This window comes from Strix uralensis, chromosome 18 (assembly GCF_047716275.1).
Source record: "Strix uralensis isolate ZFMK-TIS-50842 chromosome 18, bStrUra1, whole genome shotgun sequence".
NCBI lineage: Eukaryota > Metazoa > Chordata > Aves > Strigiformes > Strigidae > Strix > Strix uralensis.
The window spans coordinates 14903828-14920624 of record NC_133989.1 but is presented as its reverse complement, the minus strand read 5'-3'; the positions used below and the strand labels follow the sequence as shown (position 1 = coordinate 14920624).

General features: G+C 47.9%; 1 protein-coding gene across 3 annotated transcripts in view; it reads right to left on the bottom strand.

Annotated features, from left to right (window-relative positions):
- Positions 1-6923: 6923 nt before the first annotated feature.
- The window catches only part of TOX2 (TOX high mobility group box family member 2), a 154449-nt gene continuing 144575 nt past the window's right edge, over positions 6924-16797 (bottom strand). For all 3 annotated transcript variants that reach the window (XM_074888273.1, XM_074888275.1, XM_074888274.1), the window contains exons 7-9: positions 15443-15850; positions 13163-13293; positions 6924-8034 (exon numbers count right to left, since the gene is read on the bottom strand). In XM_074888273.1, coding sequence (XP_074744374.1) covers positions 7998-8034; positions 13163-13293; positions 15443-15850 — 576 coding nt within the window. In that variant the 3' untranslated portion in view covers positions 6924-7997. The remainder of the gene's footprint in view (positions 8035-13162; positions 13294-15442; positions 15851-16797) is intronic.

Here is a 16797-nt window from a genome sequence, read left to right as displayed (position 1 = left end):
CGGTCCTGGTGTTCCCCATGGGACAGAAGTGTGGGTTTGAACCAGGGATGGAGGGAGCCATATCCTCTAGACATGACTATGGTGACACATGACCATCCCACGGGTGATCAGAAGGAGATCTAGAGGGCAACTGCCATTTCTGCCTAGCTATTTCTCATACACCAACAGGCCTTATGGATTTTCTGCTATTTATCACTAATAGGTGGCATTTTTTGTTTCCCCCTTTGTTGGGAGCAATAGGAGCCATCGGAAGGGTTGAGGAGCAGAAGGACCCCAGTAGCAGAGCAGCTGGCTGGCTGACCTGGTGTCCCAGTGGTGTGCCATGGGGCAAGGGTGATCAGCTGTGGGGCAGATGGGTGTAAGAGAAGACAAGGACACATCAAGCTCCAGAAGACCCTTTAGGGTAGGTGCATCTCAGCCTCTGTAGTCTGGCTGTTTTTCTACTGTTAAATTGTCACCAGATGTGCAGTGCCTCTAACAAACAGGTGGGCTTATTCTGTTCATTTCCTCTGGGCTAATCCTGTCAACCACTTCAAACCTCAGGATTTCTGTTAGTGGGGTATTGCTGCCTTGCCCGTGGATCTCCACACCAGGCCCGGGTGGCTGCACTCTCCGTCTGCCTTCCCTTCGCAAGCACCAGCCCTGCAGGAGATGGGCAGCACAAGGCACGCATGCATGGCCTCTTGGCTTTGCAGAAGACACTGACCTATAGTCTTTATCCCATCAAAAGTAATTGTCATTTTATAGTCATAACTATCTCCCGTGACCAAAAATTCATCTGGAAAGCAATGAAATGTACATTAATTACATATCGAAGAGCAGTAAAAGTGTTACTCTTTCTCATAGACTTGCAGTGCAAGAGGCTTCATTCATAATAAAATTTTAATGTGATTACAGGCCGAGGAATTGCATTACACCACCATGACTGAGTGCCATCAGTGACTTAAGGCAGCTGCAGGTGCCTGACCTGGCTGACCTTAAAAATGAGGCCAGGGGAGGGACAGCCCTGCAGCATCTCCTGGTCCTTGCTCCTGTCTCTGAGTGAGGCTACTGGGAGATGAGGGATGGGGATGTGCCAAGTGACTGGAGAGATGTTCAGGATCCCACCTGGGGATGTATTCATCCCCTGTAGGTTTGCAGTTGGTGCTGGAGTCACAGATGGGGCAGGCACAACACAGATGTTCTCACACCATCAGGCCATGATGCAAATGGGCCAGAGCTTAGCCTTTCCTTGTGTTACCTTCTCATTTATCGCCAACCTAGAGCTGGCCTAGGTGTCTCCATCCATCGTGGCCACAACCACTGCGAGCCATGGTGGCAGAGGGGCGGTGCTGGTGGCTGGACGGTGGAGTGGGCTAGGGGGGTCTCTGGGCCAGGAGCCGTGGGAATGGAGGGTCTGAGTCATGATATAGTGAGGGGGTTAGGGCAGGAGGGAAGTGGGGGGATCCTCTCTGGCAAAGGCATGAAGACCCTGAGGACCTTGGTAAGGAGAGGGGTTGGGGGAACCAAGGGGGTACAGGATAGCAAGCAGCATCTGCCCACCTCCCACAGGGTCCTGACTGGGAGAGGCAGAAGAGCACACAGCTCCACAGCATCTCTTTTTGCTTCAGAAACCTGGTCATCCCACTCAGGCAAATAAGGAACAATAGGTAATGCACTACCTATGTAAGTTAATAAAAATCCTGGGCAGAGACTCCCTGGAGGGTTCCCAGCCCTTTTCTGCCTTGGAGCCATGATGGGAGCATAAACACACGCAGAAGAGCAAAACAGTGAGTTGGCAAGAGCCATGGGGGTGCTGGGACAGAGAGGCTGAGCACTGCTGAGCAACAAGTCATTCAGCTGCACAAATACCTGCAAATGAGCTCACCAGTATCATCTGCAAAAATACCCACCTAGTAAGTTCTGCATTATTTGACCTTCTGTCCCCACAAATAGTAATGGCAGAGCAACAGAAAGCTCTCTAATGTACTTGCAGTGTAATAAAGTAACCCCACTAGGAATAAAATCTACAGCAATTACTGTGCCAGGTATTATGCTGATTTATCAAATTGCAGTTGAAAGTCAAGAAGAGTTGAGGATACAGTGATAAAACATCTGATCTCAAATCTGACTCTAAATTACCCTTCTGGCCAGCACAGTATTTCATCCAGAAGAATTGTTATTCCTCTCATCTCTCTTCTTCAAAAATCATTGTTCAAACCGATAATTTTGCACTCCTTGTGTATTGGAGTACTTTGCTTGCACTCTGCACTGTGTGATTAGCTGCTAAGGTGATGCTGAGCATTTTGGACTGGGCCACACAAACCTCCCTCTGCAGGGTAGAGCATACGAAATGGGAGCAAACTCACTGTGGTTCATCCCTACAAGACAAGGTCTCTGTTTTGGGCCCTTTTGTACTCAGAAGGACAGCAAAGCTGCACCATGTCATGTTTGCCTCATGGGTGGACCCTTTCCATCACCTGGTGACAGCGGTGGGCAGTGGACAGGCAAAGCGCAGCAGGTCCTGCCCATGAGGCTCAATTCCCAACTACCTCGGCTACTTGCACCGTGCAGCGAGGACCCTGTGAACCCAACACCTGTGCCAGTGGGCTGGGTCATGGCACAGGTGGAAGTATTTGATGGTGGCCACCACCTTTGTGAAGCACAGGCATGTCTGGGGCGATGAGCTGGAGGTGCTGTGCAGCCAGTGCTGGGTCCGACATACAACCTCTTTGCCTGGTTGCACGGCAGTGCTGAGGCTGAGCGGGGGGGGTCCCGGTGCTGTAGGTGGGGGCTGTGCCAAGAGCCGGGTCCCACAGCAGCAGTACATTTCCTTCAACACGGACTTGCTCTATGTCTGACCACTCAGCAGCCCCAGCCCCATGGGATCTTTGGGAATGGGGACACTTACTGAGGTGCAAAGCTGCCCTTGGTGGATCTGGCACAAGACTTCTGCTTCTAGCACATGCTGCAGTTGTCAGGGGCCTAGGATTTGTCAAATGAAGTCCTTTCCTTTGATCCTTCTTGCGTAAAGTTCTCAATATTGCTTGTCAGGACTGCTTTCCCTTCCCTTCCATCATCTTAATAATAATAACACAGATGTAACAAAGACAAACTGTCCTCCCAGCGCTGCTGGGGCATCTGTGGACATGGCCCTGTGCCGTGGGTGTAGCTGGGTTGGTGCCTAAGGTGAAACCACAGGCCAAGACCACGCCCTTTCTGCACACCCTGGCAGTGCAGGAGTCTGTGTCCCGGTGGGGTGGTGGGATGCTGTGGGTATCCCTGTTTCTGTGTGAGCCAGGCATCGCTGTCCGGAGGCACCCCATCCCACCCCTGGAGCTGTGTGGGCTAGCCCAGAGGGCTGAGTCCCTGTGCTTGAAGGGTTAACACCACTGAGATCCCGCTGATGAGATTTGTTAAACTCCCCATTACGTCCTACAGCGCTGCTAATTATGTCTTCATAAACTAAAGTCAATTAGCCAGGTCTCTCCCTGCCCATGCCTCTTAACTTCCCTCTCCATCATTATCCTGCCGCCTGGGAACACCCGCCTGGGTCCTGCCTCCCCCGTGGCGCCATGGAGCGTGTCTGCCCTGTGAGCCCCCTGCCCCAGGGCTGTTCTGGAGCCTTTTTTGGATCTAGCTGGTGCTTATTGACTAAAAGTGGAAGCGCTGCTGCTCGTCCTGCCTGGGAGCACGACCTCCCCAATTGCAACTGCTCAGGCGGGAGGAGAGGAGGTGGGAGGGAGTCAATATCCTTCTTCAAATATAGAAAAAATTACCGCAACATGGAAAGCAATAAATTCCCCCCTATGTTCAAAAGCAAGGGATTTGCTTTGTAGGAGAGAGATTTAGGTTATCTGCCTGGAATTTAAAGGTTTTTAAAGGGAGGTCAGGCACACAGGGAGGGTTCAGGAAGAACTGACCCTGCCCTGAGGTGCAAGGGGCAATCAGACAGCTTCTTGAGACCCAGGTACCACATTTTCTACTAATGTTAATAATAGACCAAGGGTTCAGGCCAAGGAGAGGCTCACCCCACCATGCCATCGCTGCTTGGCCCATTGCCCCCGGGTGCTTGCCCTTGCCTGCCCACGGGGCCGGGGCTGAACCCCTTAGTGGAGATTGGATGCATTTCGTGAGCCAGCCATGATGGTGGATGGGAGGCTTGGCTCTGAGTTGCTTCCCTGGAGAAATTCCAGGTTCACAACAAATAGCCAACAGCTGGAATATAATTTAAGCACAGCTGCCATCATGCAAATTTAGAGATTAGTAGGGATTAACGTGGTTTGGAAAGTCTCACAATTTCTCATTAATGCCCTGGGCTCTATAATGGCCAACTGCCCTGCATCCCCAAGGCGGCTCCCGCATTGCTGTGGCTGGAGCTCGGTTGCTGTGCCCCACACGACTGCCCCATGGCAGTCACCAGCCCTTTGCCATCTCCCGCCTGCAGACAGCAGGGGCAGCCCACGGTAACATTGGTAGGCTGGCTAGAAAGTCGTTAAAATATTCATTTGCTCAGTCAATCCTAAATTGGCAAGGTCACCTTGCCACAGAGGAGGCCTTCTTGGTGGAGGCTGTGGAATGGCTTCAAACCCACCATTACAGCGACACAAAGATGATGCAGGCAGGGGCTGCCTGCTGGGGCGCAGGTTCACGGGGCTGCTGGGTTTTGTGGACAGGCACCTTCCTTCAGAAAAGGCAAAGCACAGGGATCTCGTGTAATGTGATGCTTCCAGTGAAGACCTCTTCCATATCTCCTCCCAGCGCTGGAAACAGCTTCCCTGTGATTTCAGAGTCTCAAGGCCACTTACCTGTTACACACAAAAAAATTAGTATTTCAGAAACTCTCCCTGGAATAAGTCCTATCTCCTTGCTGTGATAACTCAAGGTAGGTTTTCATCTTAATGTCCTATTTTTCCCCCCCTATTTTAATAATTGCATATTTGGAAGAAATCTCCTGGCTCTGATACTGCAGAGTAATTACGTGCTCACCACTAGCTAGTCAAGCTGGGCTGAGATGTTATTGCTCCTGCTGCTCCTCAGGAAGTTTTATTACGCTCCTCATTTTATTTTCAAATGGCTCAAGATTAGAGATAAAAGGTGAGCTTCATGGCCTTATGCTGGCCACCAGCGAGGAAGAGTCCCACATTTATAGCGTTATCCAGCAGCTCTCTTAGCTTGCCCATCCCCACAACTGTTGTGTTGCGTTGGTGAGATTTTTGTTGTGCTTATACCAGAATAAAATACAGAGTCACCACGGTCAGTGTGACAAGGAACAGGCACTTTTTCTGTTTATACTTGCAGAGAGCAGGAAGCTTGGGGTTAAAAGTGTAACTGCTCTAATGAAAGTTGATTCACAGAGTTACATCTTGATTTCACGTCTCTCCCTCATGCCGAGAAAGCAAATGTTCTCAGCAGAGAGGACTGCCACTCAATCACCTTGCAATAACACTCTGATGGCCTCAGAAGTGGAGGAGAACATAGATTTTATGTCAGGCTGATTGCAGGAGTAGCTTGTGACCTGCCTGGATTTCTGCAAACCTCTGCAGGGTCCTGCAGCTCCAGGGACTTGCCATCCCTTGCCATGGTGCCATCATCTCCACCCCTCCCGGCATTCAGGGTGGTCTGCTGGGGACCGCTTGGTCCAAACCCACCATGCCCCAAACCACCCCTCCATCTCAGAAGGTCTTCTTCACTGCCCCATCCAGAGCTGGCAGCTTCTGGGTGGGATTTTGGGGTGGGTCTTGTTTGATGTGCCAGCAGGGTCTGTGGGATGCTGCTGCAGCAGATGTCAACCAGAGGACACAGCAGGACATCTCCCGCCACATGTTCTTTGCCCTGTCCAGTGGCCAGTGGGCCAGCAAGAGCGGGGGCTTGATATTCTAATGGAGACTTACAACAGAGACAGGGCATGGCAGCAAGTTTTTGTAGCATATGTAAAAAAACCTCTTAACTCTGACGGGTGAGCTCTTTCCCTGGTTGATTAAAATGGTCTGAAAGCTTAAAAAAGTTATTTCAAGTCGCTGGAGAACATAAATATTAAGGCGACTTTGATCACAGATGGGTAGCAGTGGGGAAAAATAGCATCTTAGCTGTGGCATTTGGACCTGAACGAGACCCGATGCCCCAAACTGCACGAGAAACACAGACATGCCCCAGCTGCATGTTTCCATTTAAATGCACACTGGAAGAAATTGGGCCTTATCTAAATAACAGTAACTTGTGTGCTAGTGACACAATGTGGTGAGACTCCTACGGCCAAGCTGCCTCTACAAATGGGCTTAAAATGGTACATTAATTAACAGGTTTCCTCCAGGCAGGTGGCCCCGGGTGTGAAATTTCACATCATGTTATTTTTTATGCCATTTGAATTTTCCATCCTTGCTATGGAAGGATGGAAATGCCAATTCCATCCTTTTGCCATTTGAATTTTCCATCCTTTTCGTGTCCTTCTCATTCATGCTTCCTAGGAAAAGTTGGAAATGGGGCTCTTGTGGGCATCTGCCATCAGCCACCGGGCAGCTTGGCGACCCCCATGTCTGTGAGGACATTTTCTGTCTGCTCAAGGGTTGGCACAAGGGAGGAGGGTAAATAGGGCTGGGGCATGGGACAGTTTGGTAAGCAAATGCATAGGACAAGAAGTTATCGCTTGAGAAAGGAAAGTACCCTCTGCTGAGTGTGAAGTTGGCATTTTCCAAGAAAATTAAAGAAAAATGCTTGTCTGCCTGCCATTGCTCAGTCATAGCTTTCATTGCTGCAGGTGGTTGCTGACATATTTAATTAAGTAGTATTGGCCCAGAGCAAGGGGTGAGAAAGAGAAAATAAGTGAGAATGTGATGGGAGAGGAGTGAGGGATGGGAAAGCTGAGGAGGACAAGGACAAGGTAAGGACCTCGCTGGCCAGGACATTTCCAGGGTGTGCCCCCAGAATAAGCAGAGACTGGTTAGTTCTATTTTTCATATATTTTATTATAAAGAAAGGTAAGATAAGCATTGTGAACCGAATGTGCCAGGTGCTGCGAAAGCAACACCATCAAACAAAATAAAAAATAAAAAAACCCAAAAATGCACCTTATGAGAAACTGTAATTATGCTCTCTAATTTTTCATAAATAGACAAAAATCATTGTCAGCAATTTTTAAATAGATGGACATATGGCAGAAAAAATATAATAATGCCATACAACATGGATATAAATTGTCCATTTCTTGCTGTACAAATAATAGAAACAAGTTTGGCAGGCTTTTTTTGTTGTTTTTTTATACACATCTCCCTTCTATGTATAACTAAAAAATGTGCTACAATTAATATAAAATGCTTTTACTATAAAGTAAACTACTAATTTTTTTCACAAAAAAATCTTAAAGATGTCTTTAGCACAGCTCTAAAACACTTAGTAAACTACTTACAACTATCCAACAAATTATATTTTCATGATCTTTTTCACATTTTTCCTCTCTTATTTTGCCTTCTGCTCTCTCCCCTCACCTACCTAGCAATAGTTTTTATTTATTTTTTTAGCCAGACATCCAAGGCCTTTGCATGTACAATATTCACACAAACTTCACATTTTCTTGCACAAAGTTTAGTGCTGTTAGCAAGTCAAAAGAGTGCATCCTCCTACTGAGCTGGCCTAATGCTGTAGGACACCAGACTTGGGCCTATGCTGCGTCTAAAAGCAGTTCACTAGGAAAATAGTCTGTAGCTAAGCTGATGGCAAGCAGAAAAATGGTGTCCTTAGTTTATTTTTTTGTGTTGGTTTTGTGTTTATTTATTTTTTTTAATTTTTTTATTTTTGTTCTTCATGATTTATGAGGTTTTGGGCTTCCACAGAAAGTAGATTTTAGAGTTCAAAAATAATAAAAGAAAACTGCTCTTAGAGCCTGGAAACGAAGCCAGCGACGAGGTGCAGTGGTAGCTCTCTCGTCCGTACGACTTGCTCGGTGCCTCTCCGAGTAGTCTGTAAGATAGACCCTCTCAAGTGTCCTTCGTCTGAGCCTCCTCGAAAAGAGATGTTGAGTTTTAGGTGAGGTAGAGTGCCTTGTCCCTTGGCAGCATGCTGTAAGAGAAATGAGAGGCAGAAGGTAAGACGGGCAGGGAAACAGCCAGGAAGTCACCTGGGGGAGCTGAAATTAGCATTTGCACACCCGGTTGCACACCTGTTTTCAGCTGGGCCATGGTTTTTATGGCACTCCATAACGCAAAACAGAAAGTGGTCTACACCGAGGGATGGGTGTGCAGAGATGGAGCAAGCAGAAGAGCCTGGTGCAATTTTAGTTCTTCCTGAATTTCAACAATAAGGGCTAAGACATAAATTCCTTCCTGTGGCTTAAGTTTTGCTCTTGCTGGAGCTGCAGGGGAGGGCCAACTCTGGATGTCCCTGCAGAGCACACCAGCGTGATGCCAGTACCAGCTCCACCATCGTGTTGTGGAGCGCTGTGCCTGGAATCAGCCCCTTGGCCACCAGCTTCCTTCTTCATCACACTGTCCTTAGGCTAAGCCACGGAGATTAGAAAATGTACACTTGCTTTTGGATAAAATGTGTCAGTCTGACCCTACATAAGGAGCAGGGGGTCTCAAAAACATAACTGAGGGGCTTATGCCTGAAGATGCTTGTGGGTGTCCAGGAGGATTTACATAAGTTTCATGGCTGAAGAGCATGGGAGCAGGAGACACCATCTGCTTGATGCCTTTCTCCTTCTTTCCCAAAATAAATACAAGTAGAAAAATTAATAATCAGCAAGTGAGGGGATAAAAAAATCTTTGAGACAGCAGGATTAGTTGGTCTTTCCCGTGGGTCTGATGAAGACAGCAGGAGGTACAAGGGATCCAAGGAGGACTGTGGTGCTGCCTTACTCGCAGGAGGCTATGGAGGAGAGCTGGTGGGACAGCAGCCAGGCTGTGTGCTCTGCACATCCCTGGCCCACCAGATCTTGAATTGATCACATTATTGAAGCAGTGAGTTTGATTTCAAGAGATCCAGGTGTATCCTGGAGAGGGAAGCCAGCTTACACCACCGAGACAGCCCGGTGTGCAGAGAGGTATCACTGCTCCCTTCCCTGCCTGTAGCACCCAGTGCTTCAACCCTCTATGTGGGCTGGCTGGCACTTTCAACTTGCCATCAGCAGCATCCTAAGAGGGAGCCCAGATGCTCTTTTTTTCAGGACACAGTAGAGAAAGGGGTGGCTGAAGTCCCTCTCCCCTGGCTGACATCCTATGTGGGTTTTACTCTGAAATCCAGGCATTTTAACAGGTTTTATCATCTACACAGACCCGATGGAAACATCATTGGCTCCATAAAGACATCTTGGCCTTAAAAGGTGGTGAAGAACATTACAAAGCTTTGGGAGATTCTGGTGTGAGTGTGCTTATGAGTGGAATAATAGGGAACTAGCACACAGCAATGTAATGTTGTTGTTGATAGAGCTGTCTTCTATAGAGCACAGAAGAGTCTGCACTTTGTTAATCTCCACTTTTCATAATCTGCATTTAAAATGCAGAGTCTTCCCTACTGCACTCAGCAAAGATTTAATGCCACAGAGCAGCAGTGAGGTATTCTAGTACTAAAACTTCATTAATTTTACAAAATATGCTGCAGAACATTTCCCAGTTCATCACAAAGTATTACCATAAATAATTGAATCCAAACTAAGTGCATTTATGGTGGTTTATCCTTGCCTTTTTACAGTGTTTGCTCATTTAGTTTCTGATTTGGAAAATTCCCCCATTTGGAGAGGATCACTTCATTGTTAGCCGGAATTAGTGAGGTTATAAATGTCTGGATGAAGTGGCTGTACATGGTTTTATGCGTCTGGACAAGGCATAACTGAGAGCATCCAATTTTTTAGCCCAAAGGAGAGTGGGAAGAGGGGAGAAAAGTTGCAAAATGATGATACCCAAAAAGAACCTAATCTGTGCCTTGCAAATGAGAGGGAGGACATAGAAAGATGAATCCAGGTCAGTGCTATCACCAAAATACCTAGATGCTAGGAGACAAATGTAAATGAAACCCTGAAGACAGCTTTTGGTATGGAAAGAATTGTAATCAGAGGACAGGGCAGAAAAAACAAGTGAGGTGCCTTAAGGAATTGTCTCAAGATTGAATTGCAAGTGATTGTAAACCAAACTGCACCCTTGATACAGGTGAGTTAGTTCCCTTGGAGAAAGTCATTGCAAAACACAGGTATTCAGGGAGTGCCTGGGAAAGAGCAAGTGTTAGAATCAGGCTGTCAGGTGAGGGAGACAGGGGACTATATAAGTAGTTTGTGATATGATGGCAAAAAGCAGTAAAATTGTATGCTGCAGTTGCTTGTGGGAAGTGATAGTCATATACTAAGCAGGAACTGAGAAATGCTACCCATGTCTTTGCTAGCAATCTAGGACAGCTTGGGCTTAAGCCCAGAAAGAACTAGGAAAATTGGCTGGAAGTCAGTGAGCACAATATCATTAAGAATGGGGAGAGCACGAGCTAAGAAATATTTAAAACTCTCTCTCCAACATGGCTGATTTATGAATTAAGGAGTGTCTGCTCACAGGATCCTAGAATTTGAAGGGCATAAGGGAAGAAGTGTCATTTAATGGCATTTTAATTAGCACTGATAGGCTGGGGAAAAAAAAAAAAAACAACCTACAGCAGTTCCCTTAGTAGATGGAGGACAGAGAGAAAGACAACCTTGTTAGTTTTTCAGAAGTTGTCTGGATGACAAACACAAAAGAAAATGTAGAATTGGGAGATTTCACCCCAGCTAACTCAGTGCCAACACATGTTGCAAGCTAAAGAAGTATCAAGGTCAGGCATGAAATAAAAATCCTAACCCAGAGAGCAAGACAGGACTGCCTGTGCACTGGGGAGGTTGGTACAATCCTCTCTTGCAGCAATCTGGGACTCTACAGATGAGCCACATCACAACAGAAAATAATCCTTTTTCTTTCCAGCCAGTTACTGATTCTGCTCCTCAGAGTGCTGCTTTAATTTGCAATTAAGCTGAACTCAGTTTTGAGGTTGAAATGGGCAATTACATGATCCAAAGACTTCCCGACGATACCTAAAACTGCACTGATGAATCAAACCCCAAAAGCTCTGCCTTCCCTTTGTCACAGCTTTGCCTAAGTCCTGCGGCTTGCCGGGGCGGTGCAGGCACACAGCTCACCCCGCGTCCTCACGCCCAGCTCACGGCAAGGCGATGCGGAGGAGCCCAAGGGCAACTTTGAATGTTGTTTGCAAATTAGTGCAAAGTGCATCGGAGAAAGCAGTACAGGCAGGGAGATGAGAACTGGATCGTCTCTTTTCCTGACATGAGTGTAACCTTGAGACGCACTGGGGCTGCAGTCCTACCAATGTGTGTGGATGCTACAAGCAATGCAGAGCATGCACTTAGGCAGCAAATACCAGGGGCTAGCAGGAGGCGATGGCACTGCTGACGCCCCGGGCTTCACAATCAAATGAGAACAAGCCAGCTTTGGCTGCTGGGCTGCCAGCAGCTCGTGTGTCTCTAGTCATGGGAGATGGGCTCCTTCCTTAACAGAGACGACGACATTTTTTGGTGCACTAAGCACTCTCTGCAGTACTGATCTATATCCATCTGAGTTCATTGCTATAATCTACTCTAATAATTATCTGGAAGTCTCTGCATAATCTGTCTGGTTTTAGAATGATTCTTCTTCCAGGAAGCTGCGATAAACCCATGAAATTCAATATTTCTGCTGTGACAAAGGCATGAAATGCATGAGCTTTGATCATGAATTGCATGGGCTCTCTGCTTACAATACGACACTCCAGCCAGATGTCACAAAGCTTGTTTTAGCAACACAAAACTCAATCCTGACTACTATGGGAGGGTTTCAACTGTTTCTAGAGTGCCCTGAGTGTTCTGCATGGGGCCCAGGCAGTGGGATTTGCAGAGGGAATCAAATGTTTTCCCAGCTGATCCCCTAGGTAGCGATGCTTATTTCTCGAGGGGCTAATTTCTGTGGGAGCTGCCTCTGTTTAGCACCTCTGGAAATTGGGATCCATGTGCCATAATCCTCCAAGCATCTTTAGCATTTTGCCCACAGCATCATCAAGTCCCAAACAGGTTCCTTCTTTCGGGTTGTCTCCAGACACTTCAGGAAGGACCACGCAAAGGTTGCTGGCACAGTCTAGACCAATCCACGTAGCTGAGTCCCCTCAGGCGGGCAGACAGCAGCGATATGCTAATGGCTCAGCAAGTTATTTATTTCTCTGAAAGAAATAAATGTCTGTACAGACTGTGCCCAGCCCAGCAATTGTAAGTGCACTGCTGGCACAGGCGGGAGCTGTGCTCTGAAAAGGCTGGGAGCTTGCTATTATCTCCAGTGAAAGCACTATGTTCCAGTACTTCAAGTAAATCAAACAATACTCAGAAGCTACCAAGCCTCCTTCCCTACCTGCTCTCCCAGCAAACCATGTGCCTGTTTTACAGAGCACAATAGCAGTCTCCAAACTATTATTGCTGAGCCAAGAGCAGTGGATTAGGCAGAGGCTGGAAATGGCTTTCACACCCTCCCTGGTCCCCAGCTCTGAGACTATCCTGATGTTTTTATTTACTGGGGGATTCAAGCAGCACTGAAGGGACCTTTGTGCTGGCACATTCGTGCCAGAGCTTGTAGGACATAAAAGGGAAGATCTGTGCAGATGTCTGTGGCCTGTTCCTGCACGGTGCAGGGGACTGGAACACTGTGTGGCTCCTGGGGGGATGAAGCTTTGTACACTATTGTGGTGAAACCCCAGGACCAGTAAGGGACACACTGCTAGAGACAACTGTGGGAGGTTGTGGCCTCAGCAATAGAAGTGATCACTTTAGGAACAGAATGGCATTGCTTATGGACATGGCCACCTTCAAACCTCCAGAGACTCTGCCTGGGAGACTGGGCTTCCCAGGCCTGCTCTAGAAGGAAACGTGCCCAACTCCTCCATTGCTAATGGGATGGAAATGCAAAAAAAGGAAACCTCTTCCTGCCCAGTGAAGAATTTATCTGTGATTTTTAAGCTACCTGCTTCCACAGCATCACTTCAGTGAGCCTACAGAGAAGAGGAAGCCTTGAACTTCATTGACCATAATTAGCCTACCAGCTTGCTGTACATTTTAGGGCAGATTCTCAGCAGTTGTACACTGTCACAGTTCAGATAATAGAAAGGGCATTAGCAATGTGCTGTTTTGTCTACTGGCCTGCAGTGGTTAATCCCACAGTCTCTGCTGGGGTAGTCGTTGTCCCACTCAGTGCTTCCTGGAGGGTTTGATGCACCAGGCGAACGGGGTCCGACACTGTTTTGAAACTCAGACGAAATATGTGAGAAGTCCTGCAGGGTGGAAAGGAAAGGAAGGGTATAGGAGTATATACACAGCAGGAGAAACAGCAGATCTGATAATATTGCATAAACAAGTTCACATGCATTGCCCCGGGAACACGGCAGTGCGGCGTGCAGGGGGAGCCCCAGGGACAGCCGCGGGTCCAAGCGCAGGACCTGAAACCACCATGGTGGGACCTTGCAGGACACAAGTGGTTGCAAGCAGGTGTCAAAGCAGCAACATCTGGTTTCCACCCCTCTTCCCCCCTCTTGTATTTCAGGACCTCCTGCCTTGGGGGGTCGTGAATGGCTGCGGAAGACGTGCAGCCACGAAAGCCTTTGCACCAGCAGCCTGGCAGTCAAAACCGTTTTCCAGTTCAGGTGCAGCCCCCTTTGCAGTAATGCGTTAGCCCGTCACAGCGTACAGTAACAAGGTAAGGAACATCCACACAAGCAACGCTCTCTCCATCAGCTGTCACCGCTAGCAATTGCACAAGGACGCTGCAGGACGGTTTTACCTGAAAGCTGATTAGATTTCTGGATATTTGGGGGTTGGCTTAATTAGGTAACATTAGGCAATGTATATAAACAAGAGCCATGGTAGTGACCTGACTAAGAAGAAGACTTTGTCCAAAATATCCAAATTAGGGCAGTGTGGGGGTATTTTTTTCTTTACTTTTTCTTTTTTATACACAAATTTACATGGAATGAAGCTTCACAAAATGCTGCCCTCAGCAACAACAACTACCCCAATGAAAGTGATGATGAGGATGCTCATTTTTTATGCTAATTTCTGAATGCTCATCTTCCTTTTATGCTCATTTCTGGATGTAGGCTACCACTGAACTACGGAAGCCACTCTTGCTTCTGTAGAGCTAAAGCCCAATCACCGTGCTGGAGAAATTACTTGGAATACCCTGAACAGGTTGAGGATTAAAATCTGATTAAGGATCTGACCCTCCCACATGTGCTGTCTTTTTATTATGGTCAGGTATAACTGTGCTTTCACATCCCTGCTCTCCTTTGGTTTTCTTCCACTGCAGTATCTGTTCCTAAATTAACAATTTCTGTTTTCTCAGAGTTAGCCCCCAACTGAATAGGTCACATTATGGGAAAGAAAGCTTTGTTCATTGCTAAAGTACTGTATGAATTTCGTGATTTATAGCTAGTAAACATGTGAAACACAAATTAATCATCCAGCTGGGTGAATACTGCAGTTAAAAGTATCATCAAATAAATGGTAGCAGCTGTGAATTCAGAGCATATGTCCTCTACTGTGAATAGTTTGTCCAGTTCATATTCCAGATGGAGAAACTCTGGAAACCACTCATCTCCTCTTTCATATACTGGCAAGTATAAGGTATAGGAAATGGTTTTTGCTACAGCCAATTTTTCCTCTAGATACATTTTCTGAATATCAGCTTTAAAGAGGAGAGACTTTGACCCCACAGGCTGGCTCCCCGCGTGTGGGCTGCCGGGCTGAGCTGGGCATGGCTAAGGATGGTTTGCTTCAGCAGGTTTTACACATTCATAGCACCCATCTATAGGATTTGCTTTGCTGCTATGCCGTTAGTATAAGCACACATGCAAGCACACACTGCATGCTCTCGGCTCTCTGCCACAAAAGTGATTTTCTCCTATTGCCAGGCAGTCTTTAGAAAAATATTGATTTTATATTTTGTCTGTGACATTCCCTCTGTCCTTTTTCTCCTCCTCGTGGCAACCCCCCTGGATCCCTGCTATTATCCTATGCCCTTCCAGCCCCTGCTTCTCTCAGCAATATTGTGAGAGGGGTTTCTCACTGACTATCCAACCCATTGTTTCAGATGACCAGCAAACCCCCCCCCAGACAAGGCTGGGGGACCATGTGCACAAGGAGCTTTCACCAGGGGCATCCCCAATTCCTGCAGCTTCCCCTTCATTGCTCAGGTTGCACAATTCTGCCCCATTTGTGGGGGTGCTTGTGCTCCCAGCTCAACACTCTTGAAAAAGTCACCCCTAAAATATGAGATCTGCAAGCTGATGGGTCCAGGAGAAGACTCCCTTGGGGACAACATCTACATCCAACATCCCCAAACCATCCAAAAACCAACAGACCCAACGGGAAGAGGGGAAACAGTGCAGTTCATGCTGCAAACCCTCTCTCCCCCTGAGCACCTACCTGCTGCCCGGGAGGCGAGGCGTTCATGGGGGGCTGTACCTGTAGTGCCATGGGGGGCGACAGGAGGGGCTGCTGGGGGACCTGCTGCATGCTGAGGGGCTGGCTGAGGAGGGAGCTCTGCGGGTGGTGCAAGGAGAGCTGCTGGTGGAGGGGGGGGCTGATCTGGAAGGAGGGTGGCGGGGAGGCACTGATGCTGGGCAGCATGGGTTTGGAGGTGAGGGTCCGGGAGAGGCTGGGGTGGGGGTGGCCACGGTAGTTCTGCAGGTCCGATGGGGACAGGAACGAGCCCAGGCCAGGGTAGGGCGAGGAAGCCTGCGGCGGCATCGGGTACATGGGCTGCTTGGGGGGGATCATTTTGGAAGGTGGATTGCTCTGGGAACTTTTCGTCTCCCCCTGGTCGGCAGAGCTCTGTGGGAAAACAGAACGGAGGGTGATGAGGGAGGAAACATCATTATGTATCCCGAGACATTTATCCATCCAACCGAGCTACCCGGAGTCCCTGTGGCTGCTGCTCCTCTCCCACCAGCCAGCACATGCCTTTCCAGCCCTGTGGCTCACTGGGTGACCACAGGCTGTGTGCAGTAGCCACATCTGGGAAACTAAAGTCCAGTAACTCAACTGTGCCTTCAGCAGAGCCTGGAGCACCGGAGGGGCATTAACTGGTGCGGAGATAAACCGCCCGCCTGCAGCTCACTCCTTAGGTCCACGTAGGTGAGTGACAAAATCATTTTTGCTTCCAATAGAAAATGAATGGGACAGTAAAATCTGCTTTCCTAATCTTGTGCACCCCTGCAGCCCTGGTGGGGTCTATAATACACAGGACAATGGTGGCCTCATTTCTGAAGGAAAAAGAGAACAACGACGGGACATTTTCTGGCTTGGACAATGAGGTTTTTGTCCTGTGATGGGCTCTGTAATGATACTCCAGATCCTTTCTCTCCTGGCAGCTGGGATCACACCGTGCTGTTTTACTCAAAAAAAAGTTGCTCTTCTGCAAAGAACTGGTCATTGGAGAAAAATGAAACCACGGAGCATGGTGACTCCATGCCTTCCATGCTACCTGCCCCACACTGCTGCTAGGCACATTTAAGGCAAGACCCTCAGGGATTTCCAGAGAGACCAAGAAGAGCTTTTAAACCCCCCAAACAATCCTTTCCATTCCTTTTTTCTGTCCTTGCTGCTGTTCTAAGTAAAGACAGCTAACGGTTGGCTTTGAGCCTTTCCAGTCCACCACCACAGTCACATGTGTCCTGCAGATGACGGTTGATTTGGGACATCACATTATTTCCCATGGCAGCTGAATGCAATGATCAGGTACTGAGGGTGTGGTATAGTATCAAGGAGAAGCTCTGAAG